Raw genomic sequence first — 13,539 nt, 5'->3', positions numbered from 1 at the left:
AAGCACGTGGGCAGCTCCGTGCAGCAGGTGAACTACATCCCTGTGGGACACACGGAGCATCCCTGGCATCTGGGGCTGGCTTTGCCTTCAGGGAACGCAAGGGAAATTTGGGTGAGATGTTAGAAAAAAGTTTTTACAGCAAGAGCGAAGTAGTACTGGAATGGTTTGCCTGGGGAAGTGGTGGAGTCACCATCCCTGCATGTGTTTAAATAAAGACTGGATGTGGCACCGGGTGCCACGGTTTAGTCGAGGTGTTAGGGCATGGGCTGGACTCGATCTTGACAGTCTCTTCCATCCCAGTGCTTGTGTGATGCTGTGCCTCTCAGGTGCTTCAGGAGATGGCAAGTGCCCCACGGGTGTCTCTCGGTGTCTGGGGGTTTGCCTGTTGGCAGTGGCAGCCCTGCACTTCCAGCCCCACGGAACCCCCAGGACGAGCTGCCAGTGGGGTGAGCGGCTGCAGGTCCATCCTGGCAGGCTCTGCTTCCGCCCAGGGCTGCAGAACATTTGTTCTTCCCATCTGCAGTGCGGCCTGGCGGGGCTGGCTGCTTCCCATCCTTGCTGGGATCCAGCTGTCTGCCGTCCCGGATCCAGCGTGGCTCTGCTGCCTTGGCTCCCGCCGCTCGCTTCCCTTATTTGGTAACGCACCGCTCTTCAGCTCTGCCTGGAACGGGCTGTTTCACTGCTTTAGGACTATTTTCCACTTTCATTTTTGATCTCTAAAGCTGGGGATTGTGTTTCAGCAGCGGTGCTGGCACAGCTTAACTCTTAAGTGCTGTCAGACCAGAATATTGTGATTTTTAGAAGTGCTTGGCCGTTTTACTCTCTGCTGTAACGCTCTGCCTTGCTGCTGTAGAGGCAAGAACACAAGAAGCACTTGGTGTTTATGGGGTATATACACCTTGTCAGCATAACCTGCTTATTAAAATGACTTCCAAAGTGCAGCCTTCAGTGCTAAGATTACGTTCTGGAGGCCAGATTTTAATTAGTTGCATGATTTGTTGGTGTTTTCTGTGCTGTGTTCCTGGGAGGGGAAGCGGTGCCCAGTGCCTGAGCAAGCTTGGACAGACTGAGCTGCATCACTTGATGGGCCTCAGCAGAGCATCTCTGGGCCCCTGCCAAAAACGATGGGGACTGTTTAAAGTGGAAAGAAGGGAGAGGCCTTTGGGAGGTGAAAGACTCAAGCTCAGCAACAGAAAGCAAGGAGTGAAACTTCCAGACTCAGAAGAGATATGGGCAGAGGTGTTCTGCTGGGTTTACCTGGGAGTGCAGCACAGCTGGGCAGCAGGACTCTGTTCAGCTCCAAGGTGTTGTTTCCTATAGTAAAGGCAGGACTAGGGTTTTTTGCATTGATCTTCACTTTATGAAGCCAGTTTCTGTAAGGCTGAACATCTGTGGCAGCTCAGACCTCCTGGGTGCTGCCCATGTCTGCCCACAGTCTTGGTCACAGCTGGCTGTGCTCTGTGAGCTCTGCAGAGGAGACACCAGCTTGGGAATTCACTCAGGATCTGTCAAAGACTGCTCTCAGTTGGCTGCATCCAGAGAGGAGGAGGGTGGGCACATTGCACTGCGATAGGGAAGCATCCATGGTGTGGGAACTGTGGTTAGAAAAGGAGTTGTCAATGCTGTGCTGTGACAAAAAGTGCAGTTGCTGCCTTGGAAAATACAGAAAAAGAAACTTTGCTAAAAACCAGTAACTATTTTTTCCAGTTTTGCTTTCTGGCAGAACCTCAAGAGAAGTTTCTTGTACTTCGAGAAAGGCATGAGAGAAAATCCAGGAGGGAAATGGGCAGGAATGCCACTGACCAGTCTTGGTAGCTATGGAACAGAGGAGCCTGTAGATATTGCTGGGAGAAGGAGAAATTCTCTTCTGCCATGCCCATGTGAGAGGGAAGAAAATCATGGCATGAAACTGCAAAAATGAATAGGTTAGATGCAGGAATAGTGACGTGCTGGAAGGGATCACTTCAGGTGTTATGCCAGGAATGGAGCAGAGTCTGCCCTTGGAAGGGAGGGATGAGCTGAGGGAGCTCTCCAAAGGGCTGCCAGCCCTGTGAACCTTTTGGAATTCTGCAGGAGGCCCTGGGCTGGGAGTTCAGCAGGGCAGCACCTGGTGCAGAAGGGAAGAAACAAACAAGTAATTCAGGCAAGGGGTCCCAAGTGCTTCATTAGCATAAGAAAAATGGAAGCACTAAATTCAATTTTATTATTTCTTCCATTCTTCCAACCAGGACCTCAATAATATTATCAAATATTTATTTAATCTCCCATATTTTTTTTTTTGGCAAGGCAGTTTTTCTTTAAGCCAGATCAGTTTAAGAGCTGAAAATGGAGCTGCTTTATTGAGCAGCTGAAACATTTTCCTTTTCTCTTGCATGATGCTGTGGTGCTTCATTCCTTGTGATAAGCACACGAGACGCTTTTAAACAGAAGTGACTTTTATTATGCTGTTCAGTCAGCTCTGTCTGATAGCACAACAGTGTTCTTTCCATGCTGGACAACACTGATGATTCCAGAGGGGGTTTGAAATTTGATCTTCCTTGTTCTTCCTGTGCTCAGAGCGTCCAAGCTTTCCCTGCCTCCTGCCCCCACTTCCTGCCCTGTTTTCAGCAGGAACTTTAATCCGGAAATGCAGGAGCGAGTGAAGAAGCAAATGTGAGAGTGAAATCCAAAGGGTGAGCAGCCAAAGTTAAATGAAGTTTGGCCAGAAAATAAATACGCTTTGGTTTTACTGCCAGGGTGAAATGTAGACTGAAAAGCCCCAAAGATTTTGAAGAGGGAACATCGCAGGGTTCCTGTGCTGAGAATTGTGTTGGTGTCTCACAGGGAGATCTGTCATGGAAACTATTAAAATGGAGATTGGGAATGGCTTCATGGGTCCAGGATCCAGCTCTCAGGCTGGGACAAAGGCTAGAGCCACAACAACGTACTTACAAATGCTTCTGCAGCTCAAATGCCATCAGTTTGCTGAATTCCCTGCATATAAAGTGCGAATCCTTCTCCTTGCGTGTGAAAATTGATTTTCAGCGCTTGTGAGGGAGAGAAAGGGATGGCCTTTGTCTGTGCAGGTCACCTCTTGTTCAGGCTTTCTTTTCATGCTGCACCAGAGATGGAGCTGAGCTAAGACAGAAACGCTCACTGGGACCAGCAGCTTCCTTGGGATCCTGGATTAGCTCACATTGATGTGTGCAGCTCTGAACCCTTCACTTGAGGTTTTTTTCCCCTCTCCTCAGCATGAAGAGATTTTTCCTGACTTGTATCTGTTATTAGCCAGAAGCCATCAAGGTGCTTTGATGATTATAAAGAGATGAATCTTAAGTATCTTATCCTGGTCAGAATTATCCATTGTGTCCATAAATGAGGCTGTACCTTAATGCTTCCAGGGGTACCTGGTGCATTCACTGTGCCCTTAACATCTTTCTCTGGGGGAACTTGTTCTGTTTTGTCATCTCAGATCTCTTGTAGCCACTGTTGCCTATCCAGGGATGCATTACCCATCGTGATGGCAAGGAAAGGAATGTTTTTCTTGCTTTTTTAGCCTGAATGGATATCAGATGGGACTGTAGTTAAATCAGTGGGGTTTAGGGTTTTTTTCCTTTCTACTTGTGCTGGTCTCCCTTCTGGCTCTGTGTTTTCACGCAGCATCTTCCTTCAGTACCAGAGATAGAAAAAAGCATCTGGTCTTTCCTGCAAATGTTTCCTTTTGGAACTGCCTGTATATCCAGTGTCTAAATATTTCTCTCTTTTCGAGTAGCAGTTTTCTTTTTGAAGGAGACCAAAGAGGTTACGTGTAGAAATAAAACAAACAGTGGTGTGTTCTGATCTCTTTGGAACACAAGGTGTTTACTTAAAGGTGCATTTCTCAGGTCAGCTTTAGCTTTAGCAGACGTTGATATTCAGTGTCCAGCTCTCAGGTAGATAATTTTTCTCTATCTGAAATCTCTGTTCAGTCTTCTCCCTTTGCTTTGATAGCTCAGCTCCAAGTTAATAACAATTACATTATTTCCTGTGTTGTTACAGCTTGAACAAACGAAGCAGCAATTCCCATTGGTAAGGCTTTGCATAAATGCATGTAATAGCAAGAGGGTGGTTACCCTCGTGTCTTGCAGATAGGAGTTGAGGGTGGTTATTTTAACATAAAAATTAAAATATATTTAGATCACAAATGGTGCAAGCTCTCTACTTAAATGTTGGTTGCAAGGGTGATTTTCCCCCTTTATTCTGCTTTAAAAAGCAAAGCTTTGAAAGCCCTTGAAACACAAGATGCAGCAGCACAAAGCAGGGAGGTAACAGACGTCACTGCAGCAGAAACCACTAATACATTTTTGTCGTGTAATTAGTTCAGGGTTTGGATCCTGAGTGATCGGGCTGCTTTGCAGAGGGATGGGATTGCTCTGAGGTTTTTGGGTTGGGGTTGACAAGGGACTTTAAATCCCACCCGGTGCCACCCCTGCCATGGCAGGGACACCTTCCACTGTCCCAGGGTGCTCCAGGCCCCAGTGTCCAGCCTGGCCTGGGACATTTCCAGGGACAGCCAGATTTCTCTGTTCTGCACCAATGCCTTCTCACTTGTGCTTCAGTTTCCCCACTTGTGGAAGGCAGAAGTGTTGGCAGCCTGAGGCTGAAATTGAGTTGTTCCACCAGGCTAAATGTGCAGGGTCCAGGTTTGGTTTCTTGCTGGGATGGAGCTGTGGATGGATGGAGCTCCTTTGGGACCACGAAAACCCTGTTCTGATCTGAGCTGCTGTGCTCCCAGCAGAGCTTGGACACTGCAAATTGAAAATGAAAGCATGTCTTCTCATCACAAAGAAAGTCATTTCAGTAGGATCAGGTTCTTTTTTTTTTTCCCTCTTCATGGAAATGCAGGAATGATTAATAATCAACACATTTCTGTGGCTGCTTTTGTTCTATATTCTTTGAACCTCTTAGGCTGTCATCTATTAATTTTAAATCTCAGAAGGAACAAGTATAGAAATAGATGATGGAGTAATCCAAGGGTTTCTGAAAAGCTGAAACTTGTCTGTGATTGAATACATGCATTTTGTGTTGTTCTCTAAGTCTCCTGTGTGAAAATACTGCATTTGAGCCCAAGAGAGGTCTTCAAATAAACTCCTCATCATGTGGAGCATTACCATCCTTATAAGTGTACTAAAGCTGTGCGATTTCGTAAATACAAAGTCAACAATTTGTCTTTGCAGTGTCTCCATCATTGCCAGCTATGTTACTTCTTCATTGTTGCTATTCTTTCATATTTAAAATAAAAAGATATTATCTGTGTGTTTATTCTCTCCTGTGAGCAGGCTTTGGCCTTGTGAAAATATCAGGTATCTAAGTATAGAAAAGTCTGAGGAGAAAATGCTAAATTTCAGCAGGGAATGGCTGGTTTTCTTTTTATTTTAGTTTTGCTGTGCAAAAATGTGTTTGGTTTTTTCCAAGTAATGAAGAAACAGTTGTGTTGGTGTTAAATATTCAGTGGATTTGTAAGTGACTTATTTAAAGATGTTCATCTTTGTAAGATTTTCCTCATTTGAAAGCACCCTAAAGTATGATTTTTGTGAGGGGGAGTAATTTCTCTTGGTTCTTACCTTTCTTCACTTGGCATTTTGGAGAGTCTGGGTTTAAAACCCAAAATAACGACACACCTTTTTGTTGCCAGTGAAGTATTTGATTCCTGCTCTCTCCAACTGCAGAAAAGTTGGTGAAGACCTTCTAAGTGCTTAAAATAGGCAGTGGAGATTTGGAAAAAATGATGAGTGGTGGATTGCACAACCAGCCTGGCTGGAGCTGAAACTGCTTCCAGATCTTTCTGGAATAGGTGTGCTGGAGAAAGGCAGAGGGAGGAGAATGGGCTGGGACCCTCAAAACTGAGCTGAGCTCTGGCAGCAGCTGGGATGGCACTTGAGGGAGCTACAGAAAAAAAAAGAAAAAAAAAAACCAAAAAACAAAACAGGGAAGAGACTAAAAGGGCCTGGAGGGTCAGACAGGGGGGAAAGGTTTCCCACTGCCAGAGGGCAGGAGTGGATGGGGTATTGGGAAGGAATTGTTCCCTGGGAGGGGTGGGAATTCCACCAGGACAGCAGCTGTGGCTGTCCCTGGATCCCAGGTTGGACAGGGCTTGGAGCAGCCTGGGACAGTGGAAGGTGTCCTTGCCCATGGACAGGGTGGGAATGGATGAACTCTGAGGTCCCTTCCAGCCCAGAACATTCCATGATTCCATTGATCTTTGCCATCCTCTGAAAGGTGTTGGACATTGCCTGGTGGAGCTTTGGTTGTCAGCAGTGCCTGTTCAGGAGCTATCTGAGCTGTCCTTGTACACCGAGGGTGGAACTGACATAATGGCATCACTTAATGCCCAAAACACTGGGAAAAGCCTCTGAAGGGCAGACTGGAATTGCATGGGAATGTTTGACTTGGGTCTTTCTAGGCAGTTTTGTGTGAAAGAAGTTGATGTCTTGGGTGAGCTCTGAAATACCCAACTCCCTTCTCTGTATTATTTCAGCCTCTCTAACCTTGGTATTTACAATTTTGGCAAGTCTTGCATTATATATTCAAATATTCTTATTAATGTACTATGTAAATATGACTTAAATTCCCACGTGGAGTCTATTGTAAGAAAAAGGAAAAGCTCCATCTTTGTCAGGTTTTAGTTGTGCTTTGAGAGCAAAGCTTGGACGTTTGAGATGTGGCTGCTTGGCTTTGGACTGGAGGGAGGGGTTGGAAGTTTGGAATCTGTGCTGGGTTGGGAATGACTGCAGTCTAGTCAAGAAGGGAATGTAGAAGGGAGAAGAGCAAACGGGGTAGAAGGAAATGGCAGTTGGAATAGCATTGCTGGCAAGTTTCCCTCTTCCTTGAGCCCCAAAATATTTCAGAACACGAGGGTTTCTAGCCTTCCCAGGATCCTTGCTTTTGCTGACTCTGTGCTGCTGGTGCATGCAGAGGGTAACCAATCCTGGCTGTGATATTCTGGGGAGCTGCAGGTGGCAGAGGCCCACGTGGGCTGTGAATGTCCCACCAGTGAGAGCGTTCATCTCTCACGTGGTGCAGGCGCAGCCTCGCTTCGTTCCACTCAGAGCAGTCACTGACAGAACAGGATTTGTCTGGGGAGCACTGAAATGCACATTTAATACGTGTCCATGTAGCATTCATCATCCTCGTGGGGTAGTGTAGGATTATGCAATCCCTTGTTCCTGCAGGACCTTTGTTGGGTGTTCAGGCTTGATGTATCATCCTTTCATCAACAGTGACGTACTGCTTTATTTTTGTACTACTTCATGGTGCAATTCTGCCATTTTTCATTTTACGTCATGAAGATCTGAAAGGAAAATGCATTCCTTCCTGGTTAATATGCAACAAACAGTCTATAAAAAGATGTCATTAATGTGCAGCAATTGCTTTATTTATCACCTTTCCTGTGTGGCTAAAGCTGCTCAAATCACTAAGTGGAGCAGAGACCTGATGATTTGGGCTGCTTTGCCTTCACTTTTGATTTTTGGCTTTGGATTTTTGGCTCCTGTTGTAGAAAGAGACCTAAATTCCATAAGGATGGTGTCTGACAAGCATGGGTTTATCTTGCACAGTCATCAGGACTGTGGGTTACAGATCAATGACCATGATGGTACTCAGCCAGCACATCCTTGACTTTGTAAACATCCAAGGCAGTGGGGTCTGCAGATCTGCAAGTCTTCTGGCCATAAAGTTCATGTAGTTTGACCTGTGGCGAAATGCATTTGGTGGCCATGTGAAGGTGAATAAGGCAAAGTTGAACTCCTCAACCACTTCAGAAGTAGATTTCATAGAACAAATACTAGGAGAAAATATATTGGGTGCTTTTTGTTGTTTGTTTTAGATTTGTAGCTTTGTTACTAGGGAGAAAACCTAAGGAAAACATGTTGTGCTTTCCCTTCTTGCACTGGATGAGGTCAAACTCTTGTAGCCCTCTCTGGGTGCTTCAGGCAGGGAGAGGGGGTTACTTGCAGTTAAAAATTTGGAAGTTAAGCCTAACTTGACAACTTTCTTAACTGAAAAGGATGGAAAGATGTGCGCTGTGGCTAAATCTAGCCTACAATTAATTCTTCTCTGCAGTTCTGTGTGTTAATTGCTGCCATTGTGTGAACTGATGGTTTAAGCAAAAATAGAAAATTTTATAACTCGTGTGTTGCTTATAATGCAGAGTCTTAGCTCCAAGTGCCAGCCCGCAGTGGCTCTTTGAATCTCTGCTGTGCTGTCAATCCCTGTGAATCATCCTGATGGAAATGGGGAAAAAAAAAAGTGAAGAGCACAGACCTGGGAAGTGTGGTTTGCACTTTTCCTGGAGGTTCAGCAGCACGAGGGTGGAAGTGGAGCTGAGTGTTTCGGCAGAGATGCAGCTCAGCCTCCCTCCTCGTGCCCTGAGCTCTGTCCTTCCCCAGTGTCACTGTCCAAGGGCCCCAGTGCCATACCCAGCTCCTGCCATGGGATTTGGTGTTGGTGTCCTGGGCTGATCAGCTAGGGTGGGATGGGATGATCTCTAAGGTCCTTCCAACCCAAACCATCCTGGGATTCTTTGCCCTTCTGTGAAAGGTGTTGGATGTTGCCTGGTGTGCTCTAGGGGTAGATTGGAGGAGAGGCATGAGAAGAGTGATGGTGTCCATCTCAAACAGCATCCAGAGGTGGAATTCCCAAGCTCTGCCTCAGCCCCTTCAGCAACTCCAACCTCTGGCAAAGCTACCATGACCTGTCTCCAGCATGGGGTTTCTCCCTTTGTGGTTGATGTGTCTCCAGAGTGTCCATGAACAAGCAGCTCTGCTTTTCAGGCACTGAGGATAAACCTCAGGTGGTTTATTTGCTGCTCCCCAAATTGTGATGCTTGGCTGTAGGGATGTACTGGGGGCATGGAGAAAGGCCATGTGAACGAGGAGCCTGAAGCCTTCCATCCTTCACTCTGGGAACAGCCCCCTGGCTCTTCTGGCACTTTGTTTGAACTTCTGAGCTGCTACTTTAGGCGCTGCCTTTGAATAGCTGAATTTATTTTTTTGCGTGTTCCGTTGCTTAGCGACGGCAGGAGGAAAAACAGTCACTGCAGCTCATGTGGGTTTATTACTGATAAGTTAGCATCTCTAATACAGAAATGTATTTTTAATAAGACTAATGAGCTGTGGTTCCTGACTTTTGCCAGGCAGAATTTTAAATAAACTGTGTTGCTGCATTGGGTATCGAACCTGACACCCTGAGGGGTTCCTGTTACCTCAAGCCATGCCTTGAATGTCTGTGTTTGTGCAGGCTCTTGTTTGAGGGTATTTTCTGCTGCTGCCACTTCATTAGCTGAGTTTCTCCTAGGTTTTTTTTGCCCCGTTTTCCCTAGCAGTAGAAGGGATTTGATTTAAAAACTAAACTGACAACAGCAGCAGTGAAAAAATCCGAAGCAAAACCCCCCACAAGCTGATGGAGTTTACCTGCTGAAGTACAAAAACTCCAAGCTGGAAGTGCAGAAACTGAGTCTGTTTGCCTGGGAAAGCACTGGAACGTGTTCCCATTTTAGTCTGGTACTGTTTTTGACTGGGAAAAGTTATAAATTTTCTGGTCTTGCATCAGATGTTGGCAGCAGCAGTTAGTTTTTATCATTCATGGGGCAGCATTCCTGTTGCTCAGAAAAGCATTTGTCTGATCAAGAGCTTTTTGGAATTTGTTTATAGAGCTTTTCTTGCCGCTGGAATACTTGGAGAGCGTTAGCAGCAAGAATCCAGATAATTACGAGTGGCTGTGGCCATCCCTGTGTTTGTTCCATGTTTTTCTAGATTGCCTGTTCAAGCTGTGTCCCATGAACCGCTACTCGGCGCAGAAGCAGTTCTGGAAGGCAGCAAAGCCAGGAGCCAACAGCACCACGGATGCTGTGCTGCTCAATAAACTGCACGTGAGTATCCCTCTGCAGGGCCCTCCTCACCCTCAGCACTCACACCCATCCTGCTTTAAATAAGGATTTCCAGCCAGCTTGGCACAGTTCACGGGGAGATGCCAAGTGGACGTAGGAATAAATCGGTGTGCAAGATTCCTTTGGTGATGTTCACTCCAAGTCTTCAGTCCTGTGGTTTATGGCAAGATCACAGAGTAAGCTGAGCTGGAAGGCACCCACAGGGATCATCCCAGCTCCTGGCCCTGCACAGACACCCCAACAATCCCACCCTGTCCCCAAGAGTGTTGTCCAATGCTCGGGGCTGTGCCCATTCCCTGGGGAGCCTGGGCAGTGCCCAGCACCCTCTGGGGGAAGAACCTTTCTCTGAGATCCAACCCAAACCTCCCCTGGCCCAGCTCCAGCCATTCACTGGGTTCTGTCTGTGTCACAGAAAGTGGACAGGACCCCCTCCTGTTCATGCTCAGGCTCTGTTCCCCCCAGCATTGTGTCCATGATACTGGGGTAGCCCTGGGAGCTCTTGTCTTTAACCCGTGGTAGAGATAATGGTGCTCCAGGGGAGCATTCTGGGCATTAAAAGCATAAAAAAGGGGACCCTTGAAACAATTCCACAGAGGAGTCTCAGGCACTGCATCTCAGGGTCGGAAATCAGGAGCTGCTGGTCTGATCAATCTATTGGGACTGCTCAAACAAACATTGCTGCTGTTGGTACTTGGGAAGGTTGATGGGTAATTATGAGTAATTATAAGGCCAGACAGACTCTCCTTCCGTATTAGCGTGCAGTATTTAATATTTTCTGGGTAAAATGTTGACATTCAGCAGCTGAAAACTCAGTAAGGCAGTTGATTGCTGTTTTTAGAGCTCCTATATTAAAAAAAGCCAACTTAACTTAAATACCATCTGTTGACTTTAGAGTTAAATAAACTCAGTGTTTATGTTAAAATTACATAGCTGGAGTACTTCATGTCAAAATTACAATTCTGAATATTTTTAGGTTCTTTAAGCCTATATTAAGCTCATTGTAGCCTGGAATACGAAATGGCCCTGTAGGAGAGTGTCACTTGCTGATTGCCATATGGCTGCCTTGCTCCTGCACTTCACAAAGACCCACTGGTAGATTCCTCCTGCTTCAAGAAATGTATTTATAACCCAAAAGTACCAGCTTGGCAGGGACAAAGCTATTTTGGTAGCACAAAGCTGCCTCACCTGGGCCGTGTTTCTTGTGTTGATAAGGGAAGTAGGCTGTGGCAGCAAGTTTGGAGTGATGGGGGTTTGGCTGCTTGGGTATATCAGGAGCAGGGAGAGTTCATGGGTTTTAACAGAAAATAGAGTCCAAATACTGCAGCATGTAGAAGAAAAAGGCTTTGGAATTGCCCTGGGTTACGTTCTCATGTGGAGTTGTCTCCCCTAAGCACATCCCAGTGCTGGTGTTGGGGACCTGTCCCTACTCATCTGACACTTGGCCTTTTTGTGCCAGGGTCCTGGAAATGCAGGATGAGATTTTTCCAGGATTAGCCTGAGCCCAGTAATGTTTGCACAGAAATGTCCCACCAAGACTGCTTGATTTGGAGAAAGGATTGGAGTACCTTACAGTTTTATTGGGGATTATTTAATCTGCACCACTTGCACGTGAAGTCTGATGGGACCAGTCAGGTTTGCAGTGACAAAATAATTGTGTCCCATGGACATCACTCACATCAGAACTTCTCCCTTCCAGTCCTGTGTGTCCATGGGTCACCTTTCTCACTTGCTGGCACATGGAGTGCTCTCCACCCTGTGCCTGTGCTCACAGCTCTGAGCTCTGCCCAGGATGAAATTTCTTTATCAGCGCATTTCCAACGCAGCTGATGATGCAAGATGTGCTCATCATCATCACTTGCCTTTTTTGGCTTCTGTTTGTCTGCTGGTGGAATTTATTGTCTGCCATGGAGCGCTCCATGCTGAGGTCAGGTTATTTTAAGTTAATGCCATTTAAGGGATTTAAAATCTGGGACACTTGTGTCTCTGTGGTCGCAGCATCCGAGCTGCTTGAGGAGCTGACATCTAGTGGCCAGAAAAGTGATTCTCCTGGAGTGCCTGTCAGCTCCGGGGGATGCTTTAGAAATACATCCTAAGTCCTGGTTGTACTTTCACAGAAAAAAATAGTTTTCTGTATTTATAATAAATGTGGCTCCCAGTGTGACAGGGCAGTGACTGGCTGTGGCTGCTGTTATTTGGGAGGGCTGTGTTGTCTTGAAGAAACCTTTTATTGACTGAATAATTGAAAATCAAGCAAAAAAAGTTGTATTACAGTAATACAGAGAAAATTGTGTTGCATTGCTTGACTAAATAAAATTTTGAACTTGAAAGAGCAGCTGTATCTCAGGTTCTCCGGAGTAAGAAGCCAGATTTCTTACCTAGCACAGCATCTAAAAATAGCACATTGTGAGTGAGCTGGAGCTGGTGAAATTCTCTTAACAGTGTGCAAGTAGCTGCTCCTTTGTCCTGGTACTTCATCTTACTGTAGTGAGGAGCTGTGGGCACTTTCCTTCTCCAGGGGAAACCTGGACCCACCACAGTCCTTGAGACCTGAGAACCAAACCATAATCCTTGATGCTCAGCCTCTGAAAAAGTCCAATTTTAAATTGCCCTCCACGTCCAGCTAGCAGTTAAAGCAAATACAGATTTATGTTTTTAATTCAAAATATCATCTTTCCTGTAAAGTGAAGAAGTTCTTTACCAAATGAAATTGTTTAAAAGCAGCCTGTGCCAAATAGCTCACTTTAAAAACAATAATGGCAAGAGGCTTATTGTCAATTATTAATTAGGTCTTTGTGTCCTTATAATTCAGTTTTGCAGGGGTTTCCCCTTTCCTTCCCCTGTCAGTGTGCTGCAGGAATGCTCAGCTGTGGCACAGAGGAACACAAACCCAGGTGTGGGGAGTGGGGAACTCTCAAATCCACAGCTTCAGTGGGCATTTGTACATTGGAGTCTCCAGAAAAACACAGCCTGGAGGGCAGCTGGAGCCTGTATTTGCAAAGGAAAATAAAAAACAAAGTTGAGGTTCATTCAGTTTGTGTGGAAGTCAGTAGAAAGGAAAATAGAGTTCCTGGCTGGAGTTGTTACCCATCCCTTTTTCACCTTTCCCCCCGCTAGGTATCTGCATTCTGTCTTGTCTGAGCTTTTCATCTTATGTTTTATTCCAGAATTTTGTCCAATTGTACCCAAATTACAGGGTCTATCTCCTCAAACAGTTGAAAAAGGGAATTGGAAATTACGCTGTTGGAAACTGGAGAAAGAGGAAATTAGGCTCTTTCAGATGCTTGCTGTTTTTCCAGTCCTTTGAAATAATCTCGAGGAAAAGAGAGTTTCACAAAACCCCCTTTTCTAAAACACTCAGCAATCAAACTGTTCTCCTTTGATTTCAGCATGCAGCGGATTTGGAAAAGAAACAGAATGAAACTGAAAACAGAAAACTGCTGGGAACAGTCATCCAGTATGGGAATGTCATCCAGGTAAGGCTGTGAACATCTGTGCAGGCTGGAGAGGATTTAGTTGAAAATTCCCTGCTCAGTGGACTTCAAATTTCTGGAATTAATGATCAGGAGTCTGTAGTTTTGCTAGGTTTCACCCTGCTCTGAATTGGGATCCTGGGAAGCAGGGCCTGGGTATTACAT

The 13,539-nt window shown here is 45.7% G+C and overlaps 1 protein-coding gene across 1 annotated transcript in view; it reads left to right on the top strand.

Moving 5' to 3' along the window:
- The window catches only part of ITPR1 (inositol 1,4,5-trisphosphate receptor type 1), a 157,414-nt gene that overhangs the window by 35,475 nt on the left and 108,400 nt on the right, over positions 1-13,539 (top strand). Inside the window, exons 4-5 of the mRNA XM_062500846.1 lie at positions 9,771-9,886; positions 13,291-13,377. Of these exons, the coding sequence (XP_062356830.1) occupies positions 9,771-9,886; positions 13,291-13,377 (203 nt within the window). The remainder of the gene's footprint in view (positions 1-9,770; positions 9,887-13,290; positions 13,378-13,539) is intronic.

Source organism: Cinclus cinclus, chromosome 12, assembly GCF_963662255.1.
Source record: "Cinclus cinclus chromosome 12, bCinCin1.1, whole genome shotgun sequence".
Classification (NCBI taxonomy): Eukaryota; Metazoa; Chordata; class Aves; order Passeriformes; family Cinclidae; genus Cinclus; species Cinclus cinclus.
This window is presented reverse-complemented; position numbering and strand designations above follow the sequence as displayed.